The 20,504-nt window shown below is 44.3% G+C and overlaps 1 protein-coding gene across 2 annotated transcripts in view; it reads right to left on the bottom strand.

Annotated features, from left to right (window-relative positions):
- Window positions 1-10,471: 10,471 nt before the first annotated feature.
- The window catches only part of LOC100714922 (two pore calcium channel protein 1-like), a 38,395-nt gene continuing 28,362 nt past the window's right edge, over window positions 10,472-20,504 (bottom strand). The window contains exons 10-19 of one of the 2 annotated variants that reach the window (XM_013147283.3): window positions 20,206-20,350; window positions 18,191-18,376; window positions 16,513-16,577; window positions 15,546-15,633; window positions 15,014-15,083; window positions 14,358-14,577; window positions 14,124-14,214; window positions 12,499-12,612; window positions 12,167-12,291; window positions 10,472-11,238 (exon numbers count right to left, since the gene is read on the bottom strand). In XM_013147283.3, coding sequence (XP_013002737.2) covers window positions 11,093-11,238; window positions 12,167-12,291; window positions 12,499-12,612; window positions 14,124-14,214; window positions 14,358-14,577; window positions 15,014-15,083; window positions 15,546-15,633; window positions 16,513-16,577; window positions 18,191-18,376; window positions 20,206-20,350 — 1,250 coding nt within the window. In that variant the 3' untranslated portion in view covers window positions 10,472-11,092. 2 annotated transcript variants of the gene reach the window in all.

Below are 20,504 nucleotides of genomic sequence, written 5' to 3' on the forward strand. Positions count from 1 at the left end.
AAAAAATCAAATACAATGAATACGCAAGGCAAAGTGAGGAGATAAGCAGGAGAGGGTGGGGACAAGTCAGCAATAAGAAGAAAATACGATGAGAGGAATAAGTCGGTATCTTTTGGTAATAACTGAATGTGAACAGCCTCAGTTACCCAGTTAAAAGACAGAGTAGCAGAGTAGAAAAAATCCAATGATATGCAGTATATAAGAAATTTAATCCAGACAAATACAAAATTAAAAGGATGGAGAACAATTATTTGATGCACTGATAAAAAAATAGGAGTAGCTCTTCTAATTCAAAGTGAATTTCAAAACTGATCAGAAGAGGCAAAGAAGGTCTCTATATATTTATTGGGTAAGGGAGCAATTCAACAAGAAAAGATCATTCTTAACATATATGCACCAAAATTGGTATGCCCAACTTCATAAAATAAATGCTATTGGCATTTAAAAAAGTTAACACAATTATAATGGGGACCTCAATACTCCACTGTGGCAAATAGTTCAACTAGATTAAAAGTCAACAAAATATCAGACTTAAACCAAGCTTTCAAAAAATAGACTTAATGGATATTTATAAAATGTTTCACCAAAAAAATAGAATACATATGCTTGGCAGTATATGAGACTTTCTCCAAAATAGAACACATGCTAGCCCATAAAGAATTCTTACAAATATGCAAAAAAATGAAATAGTGTATGCATATTACCTAATAGTACAATGAAACTAGAAATCAATGGCAAAAGATACAACAGAAATTAGGCAAACACATAGAAATTAAATAATATCCTCCAAATCAATTAACAAAGAATAAATTAGTTCCTACAACAATATTGCCATTATAACAATAGGAGCTGTGGAACATAGTGAAAGCAGTCCAGTGAGAAAAGTTCAGAGCTGTGAATGCCCACATCAGAAAAAGAGTGAGCCCAAATATGTAACATCATCATGCACATTAAGGTTCTAGCCAAACAAGAAAAATCCAAATCCAAACTAAATCAGGAAGGGGAATTACAAAGAACAGAGTGGAAATTGCTGAAGTTGAGACTAAAAAAATAAAAATAAAAAATTACAAAGAATCAATCAAAGAATGATTCTTTGAAAAGGTAAACTATTCCTAGCCAATCTTACCAATAAAAGCAAAAGACCCAAAACAATGCAATTAGAAATGAAAAGGGCAAAATACCAATAGACTTTGCTGAAAACCAGAAGGCTATTACTACTTTGAGAACTTATACTCTAATAAAATGGAGAGTTTAGAAGAAATGGATAGGTTCCTGTGCCTTCCTGTGAAGCAAGTTCCTCCATGCTGATCAGAAAGGGCCTCAGCCAGAAACTACACCTTCACGTGAAGCAGGCTCCACTATGTTGATTAGTAAGAGCTTGAGCCAGAAGAGAAACCATGGCTTCCCAGAGCCAGTCAGTGCATGAGCAAAAAACCCAGAAGAGCAAACCTCCCCAAGCCCTGCTGACCAAAGGTGAAATGATAGCAACTGAGGGGAAGGGAGGAGCTTGATGTTGGTAGTTTGGTTGACTTTGCAGGCCTGGGGCTGGTGGTCTGGGCACCTACTTGGAGGATGGCAGTGTGCAGTGTGTCAACTGTGGGGGCGTTTCCTCCTCTCTTGTTTTTGAAATCCAATGTTTTCCATTTTACTGTTTTGTTTTATCCCTGTGCCTGGTAACCTGAGCAACTATTGTGAAAAAACACAAGAGCTGTTCTGTTTTGTTTTGTTTTGTTTTATCTAATGTTATGTTTTGATTGGTTTCATTCTGTTTTGTTTGACTTCACTATGTCTGATGTTACGGGCAACTATTGTGAGATAGCAAGATATATTATGGTATCCATTGTTTATTTCCTATTATCCTGTTTTAAAGTTCTATACAACTTTTACTGCTTCGTTTTGATTGGCTTTATTATGTTGTGATTTGTTGGGTTTTATTCTCTTTAAAATTTGAAAAATTTAAATAAAAGAAATGAATAGGTTCCTAGATATGTATAAACTACCAAAGTTGAATTAAGGAGACATAAAAACTCTTGAGTAATTCAGTATCAGGCAATGAGATTGAGAAAGTCATAATTAAACAAACAAACAAAAAAAACCTACCAACTAAGAAAAGCCAAGGTCCTGATTATTTTATTCCTGAATTCCACAAGAGCTATAGAGAAGCCCTAATGCCAATACTCCTCAAATTCATTGGGAAGGAGTAATCCCAAAGTCATCCTTGAAGCTAGCATTACCTTGATTCTAAAACTAGAAAAGGATCCAACCAAGAAAGAACTATAGGCCAATCTTTTTAATGAACACTGATACAAAAATTCTCAACAAGATACTGATAGACAGGAAGCAACAAATCATCAAAGAAATCATACATCATAACCAAGTAGGATTCATCCCAAGGATACAGGCATGTTTCAATATATGAATCAGTAAATGTAATATGTCACCTAAACAAAAGCAAAAACAAAAATCACACAATTGTCTCGATCAAGAAAAACTGATAAAATCCAACATTCACTCATGGTTTTCAAAAAACCTTGAAGAAAATCAATATAGAAGGACCTTATCTCAATCTAATAAAAGTCATTGATGACATACCAACAGCCAACATTATAATAAACTCAGAGAAGCTGAAAGCTTTCCCTCTAAATCCAAGAACAATGCTGCCACTCCTGTTCAAAATAGTTGTTAAAATATTATTTGAGGCAAAAGAAAGGAAGAAAGAGAAAAGGAAAGATGGAAGGAAGGAAGGAAGGAAGGAAGGAAGGAAAGAAGAGAAAGAAAGAAAAGAAAGAAAGAGAAATTACAAAGAACAGAGTGGAAATTACTGAAATTGACAGAAGACTACTATCCAGGCCAATGGTGGTGAACATATGGCAAACATGCCACAGTGGACTGTTTGTATCAGTCAAAGTTCTAAAAAGTTCACCATCACTGAACTAAGGTGTAAAGAATTTCTAAAAAATTACCCCCCAAATTAAAAGCCAGTCAAAAAATGGGCAATTGAAATGAGCATACACTTCTCAGAAGAAGACATAAATGGAAAATAAATAAAAAGTGTTGCACATCTCAGCCCATTAGATAAATGCAATTCAAAATAACACTGAGTTTCCATTGACTATCATTAAGAAATCAAATACCAAACTCACGTAGACCACAGGAGAAAAGGAATTCTTCCGTACTGTTGGTAGGACTGTAAACTAGTACAATCGTTATGGAAATTAGTATGGAGATTCCTCAAAAAATTAAAACTAGGCATTCCATTTGACCCAGCTACTCCCCTCTAAGGTATCTTCCCCAAAGAGTTAAAAGACACCATATTACAGTGATCCATGCATTCCTGTGTTTACAGCAGCACAAATCACATAGCTTAATCATGGAAGTATATGTCCAACAACAGATGAATGGATGAAGAAAATGTTGCATTTATACACAACAGAGCACCACTGTGCTATACAGAATAAACAAGTCATTTGCAGGAAAATAGATGCATCTTGAGACCATAATGTTAAATAAATCAGATATAAAGCTTAAATATTGCATTGTTCCTCTTATCTGAGAAACCCAAAATATAAAGAGCAAAACGAGAGAGAGAGAGAGAGAGAGAGAGAGAGAGAGAGAGACAGACACAGAGACAGAGACAGAGACAGACAGAGAGCAGAGAGAGAGAGAGAAAATACGAAAAAGAAACAGAGATTGGGGCAGGGGAGGTTAGGAAGAAAAATGCAGCCAGAAAGAAAGAGAAGGGAAAAAGAATGTTAAAAAAAATAGCATGTGTTATGTACACATGTCAACTGCTCATAATAACTGTAATCAATATGTACTGGAAACCTGTACTAATAACAAATTGGCAAACTATACCTGTGTATTTTGTGCTGGGGCTATAGCTCAGTAGCACAGTGCCTGCCTGGCAAGTGCAAGGTCCTGAGCTTGGTTCCTGATATCAAAGGGGGGGGATATATATATATATATATATATATATATATATATATATATATATCTTAGTTGTCACAAAGTAACAAAATATACAAAGCAGAAAGGTCCTTGTCTGCTCTTCAGATCAAGCATTCATGAAAATAAGTTAAACATGAATGTTCTATAGAAATCATTTTTCTAACACTAACTATTTAAGCCTACAAATGGCCAAGACAGCTTTTCCAAATCTAAAGTTTTGTGTTTATCTTTTTTTAAAGAAAGAGATTCCCAAAATACTGCATAACTTAAAGAGTTTATGAATGTGGCTCGCCTGACCTTTTTTCACACCTATTCTTCACTGCGTCTGTGGAAGACAAATACTAAGCCAATTTCTTAAAAGTGCCATTCAGAGGGCAGGGGACTTAGCTTAGTGATGTTAGCCCCTGTCTGGCAAGCATGAGTTTGATCTATGGTATCAAAAAAAATAAAAAAGAAAGTGCCATTCAGTGGGAAAGCCTCAGATCTGAAAATGGTACTTTATTACAAGCTGTGTGAATCCTTAATCAGCTGACTTAGCTTTCACTGACTCTTAGAGCTGGAGGAGCCCTAGTTCCCTGACTGGCCTTCCTCCTCTTCTTCCCTCCTTCTTTCCTCAGCACTGTGATGAAAATATAAATCTCAGGTGACACACAATCTAGGCATACAGAGTGACCTGCTCCTTCCTATCTTTATCTTTAGCCACCATGTTCCCCCTTCCAGAGACACCACACCCATTTTTTTCTGATGCTCCAAAAATGGTTCTGCATTTCTATATACTGTATTTCTTACACAATTATCACCATTCTGTGTTCTTTCACTTAATGTGTGGTGGGGAATGTAACTTTAATGGCATCACACTTTTTAATGACTATGTAGTATTTGGTCATGGTATGTCTGCAGTGTAAACTTTTATAAGGGAAATTACAAGTCAAAGGGGAATACATTTAAATTTTCAATCATTGTCTGCAACTATTCCACAGAAGAACTGCAGTAGCATCCATATAAGTCCTTATTTCTCAACTTTACTGACAATATAGATCGGTCTTTGACTTCTGCCAGTTTGGAAAGTGAAAATATTATCTTGTTGTCTTAATTGGCATTTCTCTTGTGAAGTAGGCCAAATATATCTGTATTTTTCATAGCTAGGTGTGTGTTCTTTTTTGATGAACTGTATCCTTTTTCATTTGGATTGTTCTTTTTCTTGTTCATTTATAGCACTCCTTTTATATGAGTCACAGGTACTTGTCCCAATTTGTCATTTGTCTCTTGATTAGTGATGATTTCTGTTGCTATGAATTAGTTTTAAATTTTGTTTTGTACTTTCATAAAGTCTTGAGTAACTTTTCCTCTTAAGATGCCATACTCAGTTAAAAAATAAGAAAACAATCCTCTGTTGGTTTTTTTATTACACTAGTAGTAATTTGAATACTTAGGACTAATGTTTTTAGTTACTATTTCCTGTCAGATTAGTTTTTCCATCTATTTTTTTTTCTAGCTGGTCATTTGAATATATAAAGCCTACTGATTACTTTTTTAAAATTCCAGTTGATTTTTTTGAAATTTCCAAATAACCACCATTATGAAAATAATGATTATTTTATGTTATTCCAATTTTTTGCTTGTGAATTTTCCCTTGTCATTGTCTAGTACCTTAGAAAGAAGATTAAATTAGAAAACCTTGTCTTTTGCTTTGGTGGAAGTTTTTTCAATGTTTACCCATTATGTTTCATAATACTGTCTTGAGATAGACATTTTTAATTATGTTAAGTATCCACTGATAGTATCTAATGTTTCATTTTCAAACATGATCTCTCGTACTATTCTATAGTTCTTGTCCATATTTGCATCTATTGAGCCAATATATATCATTCCTCTACGTGAACATACCATAATTTACCCACTCCTCAGTTTATTTATTTATTTATTTTTTGTCTTTTTCCTTTGTATCGGTACCAGGGATCGAACTCACGACTGCCTGCTTGCAAGGCAGGCGCTTATGCCACTGAGCTAAGTCCCCAGCCCTCAATCCTCTGTTTAGACACCTCATGGTTCCAGTTTTATTGCTACAAAACAGTGAGTGCTAGTGCCAATGTCTGTGGGATAAATTATTAAGACTGAATCCCAAAATAGGTATTTATTTGGAAAATCACTAATGCAAGCTACATGAACAATTACACATATACTCAATTGGGAAACCAAACACAACCCCAGGTCAGAACTCATGAGACAAACCAACACTGAACTCAAGGTATCTAAACAGCCAAGCACATGGAAGCAAAGCCAGATATGTGGGGTCTCTTTTTCCTATTGAAAATGGCTGTTTTCAAAGGAAACTAAGACTACAGAACTAAGAGCGCTGTTTTATTATAGAGCACCTTTTCCCAGCCTCGTTGTGGTCCACGAAGTTTAGATTTGTAATCCCATGGAAACATTATTGGAATTCTAGCAAGTTAATTCCATCCTACCTCTTCCAGTGTAATCCATGGTGAGAATAAAGACACTAGGACATATTTGTAGTTATGGAGAGTCAAGGAGGTCCTAAGTCCAGCCTAGATAGTGGCTCATCGGAATGAAGACCTCAACCCAGGACCTAACCCAGATTTTATTAACTCATGAAGAAAAGAGTGGCTTGAGGATGAAAGACTGTGAGAATGAAGGGAAGTACGTGAGCTGGCCCTTCTGCAATATGCAGACAGAAGGATATGCAGAAAGACTAATCTGCATAACACAAATTAAGGTAGCATCTAATGTTCTGGGGCCAGTGCTTCAGTTCTGCTATGCAAACTTTCTCTGCCCTGGGCAATCATAGCCTCTTATCTCAAGGCTCAACACGGTTGACAGCCCTGGAGTGGTAGCTTCCAAGATGATGTATCAGCACCTCAGCTAGCACTATTTACATTGCTTAGAGCCAACTAAAGGGAAAAGGAAGCAGACTAGCCAGCTCTGTACATATCAGTACATGGAGATGGGGCCAGCTTTAGCCGAAGTGGAGGCAACTGCTCTTTGTTCAAGGAGAGTCATCCAGGTGGTCCTCCACAGTTTATCAAGCAAAACAGAATATACTGATCCATGAGCAGTAGCTATTGGAGCCTTCAGCCTTAGATGCAAAAGACCGCATGGCTTCAGCTTCCAGCCCCTATTGACATGTCCTTTGTCACCACCAGCCCATCAGCTATTACTGGCTCTTGGACTTGCATCACACTCAGAAACTTCCTCCATGGGGTTCATACCAACAATCTGATCACAGTGTCATCACCACTGTTGCTCATCTGGCCCATGATCTATGCCAAAGCTTCACTGCAATTAAACTTCACAGTCTGATTCCTATCAGTGAACTGCTCCCAGACTGGGAAAAGCAATCTCGACAAAATAAGATGCTCTAAGCACTCAGTCAGTTTTCAGTTTTGTACATATGCCTGGTACAAAGAAGCATTTTTGCTTAGTGAAACCCGCTTGTGTGGATCGCACACCGAGTTTGTCAAAATGAAGGGGAAAGCTCTATATTTAACTGGCCCCTGAAATGAAAGTCAAACAAGTTAGTATTCAGAGGGCAAAGACTTCCAGGGCAGGCTACTGCTAAGGCAGAAGTTCCTCTAGGACAGAGCTGAGGTTTATTCACCTCTGTCTCAGCGGCCCAGCTCATCCCAGGTGCTCAGACCTTAGCTACTAGCAGTTCTGGGTTCAAATTTAGGGTCTTTCTCAACTGAAGCAGTTCCCATTCATTCTCCGCCAGCTGCTCCAGATTCTAATTAAGAGTAAGGCCGATGAATTCCATCTCAGGAGATGGAATTTCCTGCTCCTGCTCCTGCCCCTGCTCCTCTTCACCTGGATCATATCTGTGGGCTAGGGCAATCAGTACTTCTAAAATCGATTTCCCCCCTGTGCACTCCTGATGGAAAAGATCAGGAGGACTTTCCTGGACTGAGGAAAGTGGACTGAGACCCTGAGACATTCGCGCTCCTAGGCAGCTGGGCGTTTGGCCGCAGTACACAAGCACACCTAAAACGCTTGCACTCCACGCTGACCCCGGGAACCAACCCTTGATCCTCCTCCTCCATCTTTCAGATCCAGTGCACCGTTCCGTTGGTTCCATCCAGGAAGGTTTCAGACAAAGCATTTCTGGATTGTTCAGACTCAGCTGTTAGGAGAACAGAGCGCCCACACGGGGGACTGGAGAAGACCGGAGTGTTCCTTTCTGCCCTTACAGTCGGTGGAGCCATCCTGTGCTGCCCTGAGGTTACACTGACACGCAAGGCTGCCTGATGTTCTGTTGCCATTCCCTTCCCAGCAGCGGAGAAGCGAGCCAGGGCCGGGCGCTGCTGCCAAGGGCAAGACTCCAGTCGGACTCGCAGCCCCCAGGAGGATATAATTATGTTGCCCCAGCCTCCCGCCTGCGGGAGTCCCTGGGCTTTGAGAGAACTAGTTAACTGAGTGGCACAGAAAGCGCTGAAGAAAGGCGATGAACGCGCCACAGCGCCTCCCTGCGTCCCACTCTCTGAGCCCTTGTGCAACGGTAGCGGCAGGGCGCCCCCTGCGGCCACTCAAAGAACTGCAGTTTCTAAGCATTGAAACCAGCTGGTAACTCACCTTGCAACTTCCCGCCCAGGGCCTACAATGTGAAAAAGGACGTACTGTATACAAGGTGTACTCCATGATGCCTTAAGATTGAACATTTGAAGCAGCGTGTGGGTCCACGATCCGCTCAATTCTTAAATCATGTAATTCTGCCAGGATGCAATACTTGGTCCATATACACCTGTATGTATTACCATGAACCAGTTACTGGTAAACAGAAAAAGTAGATTGTCACGATACACATAAGATTTTTAAAAAGCATTACATCCCATATGAATATACATGATAAAAGTGACTACAAACGGATCTGTTTAGCTACAGAAGGATACATATGCTCATTTCCAGTGAGCACTGGAAAGGTGGTATGGAGAGTGAAGAGAGGCCTGAGGAGAAAAAAAGAATAAAGAGCAACTTTTGACTTCTTACTCTCTATCTTGATTGAATTCCTTAAATAAATATGCATTCTGCTAATTAAAAAAAGAAATGCTCATTATATATCAAATTTTAAAATTAAATTGCAACCACATACATTTGGTGTGCACCCTTTACATGACAATAGACATTACACACACAAAGAGATTAGACAGTCTGGTGGGATGGTGGGGCCCCACTGACCACAGGAAGAGGGGCGGTTCCAGGCAATCTTGGTGACAGTGGGATTCCAGGGCTCCTGTGCCCAACACCAGCAGTGGTTTTAAAATGGGAATAACAACTTGACTTGTGGAAGACTCTGTTACAGCACAGACTGTGAGCAGGAGTCAGCATTACACTATGCTCATCTGCCCTCCATTCCCACACTCTTGTAAGGAAGGTCACATATGCAGAAGTGGACCCCAGGAGCGCTCTGACATAGTCATCTGGCAGCCAGTCTGTCCACAGCCTTTGTCTTGCTCCTGCAACAGAAGGCCTGGAAGGCCCCTGAGAACAGGGGAAACAAAGTCCCTGCAAGTTCACTTCAGTGGCCACATGACGCACGGCAGAGCACACGGCTCAGGTCTCACTATATTCAGGTCGTGGGGATGGGCTCCCATCCCCCTGCCTTAGGGCGAGACCTGTGACAAGGTACGGAAGAATGACTCTGGGCATGTACTTGCTCAAACTGTGCCTGCTATGCAGTGGTGTCTAATTCACAAAGAGGGCAATGGTGGGAATGATGGTTGTCGTTTAACAGGGACAGAGTTTCCACCTGGCAAGATGGAAAAGTCGTGAAGCTGGAAGGTGAAGATGGATGGGCAGTAGTATGAGTGCCTTTTATGGCTTGAATGAGTGCTCCCCAGAGGCCCATGGAAAGGCCTGGCTGCCCTCCAGGGCACCCTCAGGAAGTGGTAAAACCCTTAAAGATGGAGCCTAGCAGAAGGAAGTTAGCCCCCTGAGGGCACGCGCTGGAAGGGGACTTCGCGATCCCAGCCCCCTTCCAGGTCTCTTTTTACTTCCCAATCCACAGGAAGTGAGCAGCTTGTGCTGCCATGTGCTCCTGCCATGATGCGCTGCCTCGCCACATGCCCCAAGCCACCACGGACTGAAACCTCTGAAGCCAGGCCTAAAGTAAATCTTTCTTCCTTCAATTATCTTAAATGTTTTGTTACAGTAACAGAAAGTTGACTAATAAGTATACTTACCACTAAGGTTCTCCAGACTGAGAAACTGTGAAGATGGAAAATTTCAAGTTATACCCATTGTATTGAAATTATTTAAAAGTTAATAGATAAAATAAGTCCCTTCTAAGTTCCAAGAAGGAGCAAATCACTGTACTGGGAGATTCCCAGCTAGGGAAAGTGTCCTCAGACTCCAAATCATGCTTGATTATAATTCAATTAAAGGAGCCTTGAGAATATGCTGCTGCCTCCTCCCAAAAGAAGCAATTGTGACAATTATATTTTCATATTCATATGTTTCTTCATCTTGAAAATCACTGCATTTAAAAGCTACTGTATTAGAACATAAGCCATTGTCATTTTTCAAATATTTGTAATTCATATAACATTGTAGCACAGTATAGGTTTAATAGAATGGTAAAATATAAAAATGAATGAAAAGCTTTTATATACCCTCTGGGAAGTCTTCACACATGCATAGACATGTATAGGACAAGCACTCTGCACAATCCCTTCAGCAGCTTGCCCATCCTTACTTCTGTGGCCTGACCTAAGGATCACTCCCCAAGCGGGGTACACAGTGGTGACCTTCTTGATCCACGCTGCTGACCACGTGGGACAGGTAAGGCTGAGTCACAGATTTAGCTGGTCACAAAAGGGAGCCCAGGCTGGAAAAGTCATCTCCAGCTAGTATATGAAAACAAAAAGATGCAGCTTATTTGGTTTCCAGTTGTGGACCCTCCAGACCAGACCTATGAGTAACTCCAAGGTAGGGCACAGGGCAGTGGCCTTCCTATACCAGGCATCTGACCACTGAGGACAAAGAAGGCCAATTCACAGCCTTTTCTGCTCAGAAAAGGGAGCCCAGGCTGGAAAAGTCACCGCCAGCTAGCATATGAAGGAAAAAAAAAAAAAAAAAAAAAAAAGATACAGCGTCTCTTGTTTTCCAGATGTAGACCATGACAAATTCAGAATTATGCACTGTTTTCAAAATTGGGATTCTTGGGATATATGTCACTAGGTGAGAAGTTCAGAATCTCTTCCAAGGAGGGGCCTTCATCACTGGAAGCAATTTCAGATTCGAACATTCGCTGCAGTAAGGCATCCACAGTCCGGTATTCTAGGAGAAAGGGATAAGTGGCATCTGTTGGTATGGGTACAGGGAGCCCTGGCAACCAAGGCTATCCTCAAAGAGGGGCCTGAGTTGAAGACTAAGCTCCAAGCATTATAACCAAACAGTTATATATTATAACCAAACAGTTGAGAGGAAGGATGTATAGTTCAAGGACAAATTACTCATCCTTGCTGAGTGGATTGCATGGAGTTTCCAAACCTAAGACTCAGATGTCTTCCTTGTGGGATGAGGGAGGAAGCCACCTCTCACAGGGCTGGAGCTCACACTTCTCCTGGAATCTGTGCCTCACTCCTCAGACTGAGTCCAAACCCAGATCAGGCTGATTCAAGTGTACCAGGCAGTTGTTAATTAATAATACAGAATTAGTGAAGTAAAGACACAAATGCTTGTTAAGGCTCCTTTATCCTAGGTGCATTGCTAGTCCCTGGAGAAACCTTGGAGGAAAAAAAGTCATGCATGACCCTGCACATACACAGTTTTACATCTGCAAGGAGGACAGATCGGGACCAAAATAATCACTGAAGATGCCCCTTTCTGGAAAGAAAATCAGGAGTCTAACAGAGCACCCAGCCTTCTTGGGGAGCCTGGGGGGAGGGGTCCCCTGAAAAGGGCTGTCTGAGTGAGTAAGGAAGGAAGCAGCATCTGCAAAGGCCCACAGCAGCATGGAAGGATGGAGCAGGCAACCAGGAGCTGAAAGGCCCGCAGGAGAAGCAGGAGGAACAGTGGGCGTGGTGGCCAGGAAGGAGGAGAGGCAGAAATTCTGGGACACCAGCCCTGCGCGCAGGCAGTGAGGGGCCTGTTCCTTACCCTTGAGCAATGGTAAGCCACCACCACCACCCCACCCCACCCCCCAGCTGCATCTGTGCTCCAGGCAGCAAGATCCATTCTAGCTTTGCATCCTCTCGCCACTTACTTTTTGATGCAATTCTGAAGTACAGTCCTTCCGAGGCCTTTATTCTGTGGTCACCATCACTCCCACTAAAGGCAGAATCCCTGGCGCCCGTGTTACGAATGAGCTTCCAGTCCTCCACATCTTCCCTTCGAGCAGGAAGAGAGAACAGGAGCATGGTCAGCACCTCAGTCAAAGCCGCTGCATGGCCTTCCAGTTATGGTCCAGTGATCACCGTCCAGGGACACAGCACCGAGGCAGATGCCAACGCAGCACTGACAGGTTAACCGTGATCAGGATGTTGTGTTTGTCCCACTTCAAAGTCTGAGAGTCACCAAGGGAAACAGGCTACTCACTCTTGGATTCCTACTCCGAGCTCTTGAATCTTCTTCTCGATGGCAGTTTCTATCTCACTCTTTCCTAATGAATACGCCACAAAGAAAGCCTCCAAGATGAATGCTATGAAAATACTGAGAAAGAAAAGAGTAAGAGGCAGGGACCCCCAGGATGGCTGAGATAAAGGCTTGGCTTCCCCCTCCAGGAGAAAACTGACATTTCAGAGTGAAATAGCCCCTGTCACCTCCCAGAGGAAGGTCACTAGCAGCCCTGTGGAAGATCAGAGCTGCTTCCTGGATGGCCACCTGCTCTATCTGTCCCTGGCCACACTGCCTTGGGGCCTGGGGCTCAGGTCATGGCTCTGGCCATGAATAACAAACTACCTTCAACTCTGATAAAGATCTCTCTGTCTGTGCAGGGCACCAGCCTGTTGGCCTGCAGTGGATGAACTCTTGGAGCCTTCGTCATCTCTGGTTTGGTGGCAATGGTGGTGCAGCCCACAGCTCTCACGGTGCTCCTGGACTCCTCGGAGGAGAGGAGAAAAATCCCCACAGCCTGTTTTTGTTGTTGCCCTCTGCCTGCGCCAGCTCTCAGTACTTTCTCTCTGAGCCACTCAGAATAGCTCTCCCCTTCCACTTCTCTGTATTTCTCTCAGGCTCCTCTGGTCCCACCCTCTGCCAGGATAGTCCCTGAGGCCACAATCACAGGTGGCACCAATGAAGCTAGGCAGGTATTGTGCTGGGCTATCACCCCAGAAAACCCAGACTCCAGGCTCTGAGAGGGAACAGACCACCAGAAACCCCGTGGGAAAGAATCCTGGTGGTCACAGGGACTTGGTCAATGCAACTCACAAGAGGAACCAAAGAGCTAGAGTCAAAGATTCCCACCGGAAGGAGAAAGCTTTTGAGTGATGCAATGTTATGGCAGCTTTCAAATACTGAGCTCTCCCTTGGAAAAGGACAAGAATAGGACTGGAAGTGATAAAGAGAATCTACCAGGAAGCATGTCCCGGTCCCACCCCGATCCAGGCACATTCCTAGCCTACTATCACCTACCAGGGTGTGTTCCCATTCCACTGGGACTCCCCATTGGGAATGTTCTCACCCTACCTGGACCTACCAAGGGACCCATTCTCATCCTACAAGGATCCAAAAAGGGACACACTCCCATCCTACTAGGACTCCTTAGGGACATGTTCCCATCCTACTAAGGCCCACCAAGGACAGTTCCCATCCTACCCATGGAAGTGTTAAGGACCAGTGCAGAAAAACAAGGGAACTGACTCTCTTGGGTGCCAGTGGGCCCCACAGTTGGATGAGCTGAAGCAGAGGTGGCGTAGCTGATGTGCTGAAGGTGGTTCAGTCTCAGGGAAAAGGGTAAGAGGATCACCCAGGACATCAGATTCCTTCTGAGACCCTGAGATGTGCTCCGTTATGCACTGAAGTGCAAGACACTGGCAGACACCCAGCCAGAGCAACGCAAGTGTCAGGGGACAAGAGACCCCTCCTGTCCATGGCACATCCTTCAGTGGGGCAAGGAAACACACACGACCCACCCAAGGGTGAGACGAGGGAGGACAGAGGTGTCCATGGTTGGCCATTCTGAGAAACAGCCCAGATTTCCCAGGTGGTAGGATGTCACTCACTTCACAATGAGAATGACGACCACGATGTGGAACAGGATGAAGTACAGCTTTGCCGCCTGGTGAGTCACAAGGGCAAAGCCCCCTGCAAGGAGTGGCAGGCTAAGGAACCAGACCTTTGAGAAACACAGCAAGTTGGCAAGGCCTCCTCCTCCTCCGAAAAGTGACCTCTGGCAGGCACTGGCCAGCTCCAGGGAGCAGCGGCAGGCCTCGGTCATCCCCTCCCCAGAAGGATATCATGCCACTGGTTCACCACTGTGAGCTCCATCAGCACCACGAAGGATGAGGCCAGGTCGTTGAAGTTGTTCTTGCAGTACCTGTCTCGGGCAAATGCTGATCCCTTTAGGGCCGGGTTTCCACACACCAGGGCATCAGGAGATGTGGAATTTGGGTCAAAGAACTGGATTTTGCCATGGAACATTTCCATCCCGATGACAGCAAATGCGTAGTAGACCACCTAGGATGGCAGGTACCCAGTCCGTCACCAAGGAGCACCCAAAGAGCAAGACAAGGAGAGTGCAGACCTAGGAAGATTTCCCCCAAGGCAGCCACCTCCCCTGTTCCGAGGGTTCAGCAAGAGCACCACCTTATTCCCAGGAATGGTAACCAGCTCCAGCCAGGAGTCCCAAGTGGCTTCAGAAAGAAAGCAGGATAGTGCTGCTGCTAAGTACCCAAGGCCCAGCCCCCTGGGCTACTCCTGACCTCCCCCAGGGCCTCTTTTTAAATAAAGCTTACTGGAGTCTAATACTCCCATGCCTTAGGCATATAATACACTTTAGATGTTCTTTTTTGTGTTCAAAAACATTTATAAAAATAGAAAAGGAGGCTTACTGAGAATTAAGAATAAGCCGCTCACTACTGATTTCACATCAAATAGGAGAGCAGCTACTTACAAAGACAAGCCCGCCAAAGGTCAGCATCGTGGGGCCGATGTTAATCAAAGTTGTCACTATCACCCGGAACCTAGGATGAAACGGGTTCTGACACAAGGCAGAGGGAAAGGCGGGGAGCTAAGCTAACCCCGCTAGCATGGAAGGTTTACTAGCCTCTCCCAATACTGCATCTGGGCTCAGATGTTGGCAGGAGCTGGCCTGAGGGCTTGCTTGTCAGTGTTAGCCCACCACCACCCAGCTGAGCAGCAAGCGAAGCAAGGCAGGCTGGACAGACACTAGAAAGACAGTTCCCAGAAGCTGCACGAGTGAGATGCTGGAGACCGCTTAGCAGCCTCTGCTTTTCTCCCCCACCTTTTTCCTCCATCCGAAGCAAGCCTGACTGTAAGCTGCAGGGAGGAAGCCAGACTCTCAGAACCAAGCCTGGGGTTTATCCAGACTTTGGGGTCAGACTCTTGGGTGGGCTCTGTTTCCAACTCTTTCACTACCGTGAAGCAGCAAGCTCTACTCTAAGTGCACCTCACTTCATCTGTACCTCTCAATGCTGATGATGACCCTGAGAAGCCGGAGTATCCTCAGGATCAAGACAATATCCAGGATCTGCCGACTGTTGTATTTTCTTGCTAGGGAAAGAACACAATCCTTTAATACCACATTTTCTCAGCATCTCTAACTTGCCCCTTTTATTCAGACCTGAGACTCTAGATCCTGGGGAACCAGGAAGCCTTATTTCAATAACAGAGGCTGGGAATGTAACTCAGTGTGGTAGGCACGTGCTTAGCACGCACAAGGCCCTGGGCTGGCTGGATCTCCAAATTAAAATGAAATGGCAGCTTCATGTCTCTGAGCTATGAGGAAGTAGGTGCTGTCTTGAATACCAAACCACCCCCATGAGGCCACCCAGGCAGTGCGGAAGTCAGTCGAGCCTTCCCTCCATCCCAGTCTCCAGAGCTGAAGAACCACGTGTGGACTTGATCCTCAAGCAGTGGCTGTGGTTTCAGTGGTACAGAATGCATTGCAACAGAATTTGCAATGGAATTCTGGGGAATTTATTTCCCCAGAATTCATGTCATAATATGCAGAAGCTACACCAGGTCCACTAACCCTACCTGCTGTGGTGTAGGTTGGGGGAGGGTAGGGCCAGGGGACGGTACCGACAAGAGGATTGTGGGCAGGGAGGATGCAAAATTGCTGCTACAACTGGAACCTGGTGCAAGGCCAATGCAGGCAGATGGTCAGCCCTGAGACAGAGGCTCAGTTTTGGAGACATGACCAGGTGAGTATCTGGGCCATACCCTCCTACAAATGAAATCTCTAAAATACTTCACTGCTAAACACAAGTAAAGCCACCATCCCTCTCAAGATCTTGGAACTTACTTAACAATTCTCTGGTGGTCCCACTCCCTGGCCTCTAAATCTTAGTTAGTGGTGGATGTTCAACAAGACCACTGATCAGATCCCCATCCTGGCCAGTGGTGAAGCCAAGAGCTGGTGGCACTGACCTGACTGAACGGTGGCATTGGCCACAGTGGCCACCAGAGCTGCAATGATGATCAGTGTGTCAAACCTAATGGAGCAAAAGCAAAGTCAGTTAGGAATCTAGGGAAGATCTGTCAGGCCCAGGGTAGGGTGGGCTCCAGGGAAGCTCTGTATCTGATATCTTCTGCAAAGCAATGATCCAACCAAAAGTGGATTTCTGAAATTTCTTGAACAGTGATTATGAGAACAAAACATTATGTTTGGACAACCCAATTTCCACTCACTGACTGTTCCAAAGGATCGCCCTAAGGAATTTGTAGGAATCAGCTAATTCACATCACTGTCTCCACAATAAGTCTGCACTTGTAAGGATACCTGGGTCCATTTTCAGAATACACCATGGTACTAATTTTATTAAATGCATTGTGATTTTATTAAATGCAATGTAATTTTTTAAAGATGAAATTCATCATGTCATGACTTTTCACTCTAAAAGTGCTGCCAAAGAACAAGAAAATAGTGGACGGTACTGACCAGTTCCTCTTTGGCCACATGCACTTTGCAACAAGTGTCCTGGCTTGTAGGGTGGTGATACCAGAGAGCCAGCCCTCACAGGCTGTGCAGCATTGAAGGCTGTGACTCGTACCTTTGTGGCTGAAGATTCTGACCAGGAGAGCAGGGAGGGGTTGGGGAGGCTATGGAAGACACTGCCCCCTTCAGCGGACTATTCTAAGACTGTGCCAAGAGAAATACATCTTTGGTTTTTATTTTTGACTTGGAGCTCATAACTAGAACTCTCAAAATCCTTGTAATTTTGACACTGGCTCTAGGTAGACAGTGTCAGAATTGAATCAAATTGTAGATCATCTAGTTAGACAATTGGTTGGTGTAAGGAAAAAAATCTCACACATTGGGTGTCAGAAATATCACAAGAGTAGAGAAAAACAATTTGCTGTCTTTTTTTCTTTTTTCCTTCTTGGTTTTTTGTTTCATTATTCTTTTGTTAGTGTTTGTTTGCTTTGGTGTTGGGGGATTGGACCCAGGGCCTTTGCACTGAGCTCTATCCCCAGCCTCTTTTTTTTTTTTTTGATATTTTATTTGGAGACAACAGGGTTTTGCCTGATATTTTATTTGGAGACAGGGTTTTGCCTAGTTGCCCATGTGCTCATTCTGCCTTAGCCTCCCACAGCGCTGGGATTATCAGTATTGTCACTGCATTTGCCTGTTTTCCTGGTGTTTTGTTTTGCTTTGTTTTTTGCTACTGGTGGCTGAACACAAGGCCTTTGTCCTGAGCTGCATCTCAAGCTCTTTTATATTTTATTTTGAGACAAGGTCCCACTAACTAACTAATTTGCCCAGATTGGACTCTAATTTGTGCTCCTCCTGGAGCCTCACCCTCCCAGAGTGCTGGGATTACAGGAGTGGGAACCCATGCCTGATTTGTCTTCCTCTTTTTAAAGATCTTACCAAGTCAAAGAGCCCTGGTCTGTGATTCTAATTTTAGCTACAGTTAGTCCTGGTTTACATCATGAATAACAGCTTTCACTGAACCAGATGTTCCTTGTCCCCACGATCTCATTATAAGATGTCTCAAAACCAGGCAGATGGAACTTGAAGACTGCCACCATATACCTACAGCTGGGATAGAAGTCCTCTCTCGGGCTCTTTGGCCAGCTCTCTTCTCCCCAGGACACTACTTACCAGTTCCAGAACTGCTTCCTTCCAAAATAGGCTCTGGGTTCGTACGTGTAAAGTTTCAGGAGGATCTCAACAATGTAGAGAGCCAGGAAGAGCCACTCAGCATAGGAAATGAAGGGGTGTTTCTCATCCAGAGCAATGAATATGGCATTGATCAGGATGATGACATCATACGCCCAGACAAAAGCCCTGGCAGGGAAGGAAATAAAAGCAATCCTGTCACCGCATGTTTCAGTAAAAGGCACACGTCTGCTTAAGGCCCACCAGGGCCAGTTTATTTGCTGACAATATCATGAGTACAGAATCCTCCAAGCACATGCATGCATGCATGCACACACACATGAATACAGACACACACACACACACACACACACACACAGTCCTCATCTGTGAAAGTTTCAGCACAGCTAAGCCTTGAAATTCACTTGCCTGCCACAACCTTTGGTGCAGCCCTTTCTCTCCTAGAGAAAAGGAGGACAGAGTGAGGGGAAAGGAGAGAAGAGTTGTCTCCCCAGGTCCCCCTTGGGGTCAGTACCTGATCAGGTGAAAGCTTAGAAAGAATCAGGACAAGGGAGACAATCAGGGATCAACATGGGATGGTCCCCGGAAAATGCGCATCCTCCACTAAGAAAGCTTCTGAAAGCCCCTTCACCCCTCACCCACACCAGCCTCCCAAGGGACTGGGCTGTCCATCTTCCTCCCCAAGCTGGGAGAGGACATGGGAAAACAAAACATGATAGCTGGGTCCCTATCTGACTACAGTCCTAGGTCAGGCTCTCCAAGGAGGCTCATGTGCTTCAGGGATCCCTGCCAGGAAGGCAGAAGAGGCACCATTCTGGGCTCACTGTGTGGCTGCAGACCCAGGACCCAGCACCCAGGACCCAGGACCCAGCACCCTGGGGAGACACAGGCACAGCAACTTCCCTGCATGAAGCGCAGCAGTAGCTCAACACTGGGATTAACAGAAAGGCTCCTCTGCATAAAGGTGGGTAAACAACACATACAGGCAGCTAAAGAGTATATTTACCTGCCTCAGGGGCTTCTGAACTGTTCACTTTTGTAACTGTTGTTTTTAGTGTTTGACAGTCTCACTATGAAGTCTAGCCTGGAACTCACTATGTAGCCCAGGTTGGCCTTGAACTCACAGCAATCCTCCTGTCTCAGCCTCCAGAGTGCTGGGATTATAGGCAGGCACCACCATTCCCAGCCCTGTTCACTTTTTTGAAACATTAAATGCGAAGAAGAAGAAGAAGAAGAAGAAGAAGAAGGAGGAGGAGGAGGAGGAGGAGGAGGAGGAGGAGGAGGAGGAGGAGGAGGAGGAGGAGGAGGAGGAGGAGGAGGAGGAGAAGAAGAAGAAGAAGAAGAAGAAGAAGAAGAAGAAGAAGAAGAAGAAGAAGAAAGAAGAAGAAGAAGAAGAAGAAGAAGAAGAAGAAGAAGAAGAAGAAGAAGAAGAAGAAGAAGAAGAAGAAGAGGAAGAAGAAGAAGAAGAAGAGGAAGAGGAAGAAAGAAGAAAAAGGCCACTGTGGCTGGAATGAGCCTCAACTGATGGACAATGCAGGACCACATATTAAAAAGATAAATGGATAAATGGCTTTTCTCAGAAGTGTCTGCCTGTCTGAAAGTAAAAGATGAGTAAGTTCCTTAACAATCTTTCCAGCAAAGCTAACTCATGAATTCTGATCATATGCTTCTCAAAACCAAAATGCCATGTTTGATACCAATTTCATATTTATTCTGGAGAGGCTAGAATCTCCTAAATTCAGCACGGTCAGCTTCCCTGGCTCAGAGACTACATGTAGTCTGTGGTCCTCAAGCATCTAAGGAAATGTCCCAGAAGGAAGCATAACCCAGAAGCCTGGTGTTGTAGCTGAGGCCAAACACAGTGTGCCTGGAACCCTTCCCAGCCTCCCTTAGCAAGCAGTAAGCAGAGTGTGGGTGAGACATGCTCAGTCCAGATGACAGAACAGAGTCTTCTTGTAGAGCTGCTGGGGAGGAACCAGCCCACCTGGCTCACTTGCCTGTGCCGAACCACTCTCTGGACCAAGAGGCTCAGGGAACACTGGTAGACCTGAGGCACCCACGCTTCCAGTGGGTGCCTCCTGAGGTTGACGGTGACCACCTGGATGTTGAGGAGGTCAGCCAGGCGGAGAAAGTTCGTTTTGTCTGCAATGAGAAAATGACCCCACCACCCACGGCCGTGGTGACACTAAGGTCTAGAGGATAGAGCCAAGTCAGTGAGGACTCAGCTGTGCTTTTTACAGTCAAAAAACTGAAACCCTCTGCCCCAGAGAGTGAAGGCCCAAGGCCAAGGAGCCAA

Source organism: Cavia porcellus, unplaced genomic scaffold (genome assembly GCF_034190915.1).
Source record: "Cavia porcellus strain 051 isolate PalLab524CR breed Dunkin Hartley unplaced genomic scaffold, mCavPor4.1 scaffold_18, whole genome shotgun sequence".
Lineage (NCBI taxonomy): Eukaryota > Metazoa > Chordata > Mammalia > Rodentia > Caviidae > Cavia > Cavia porcellus.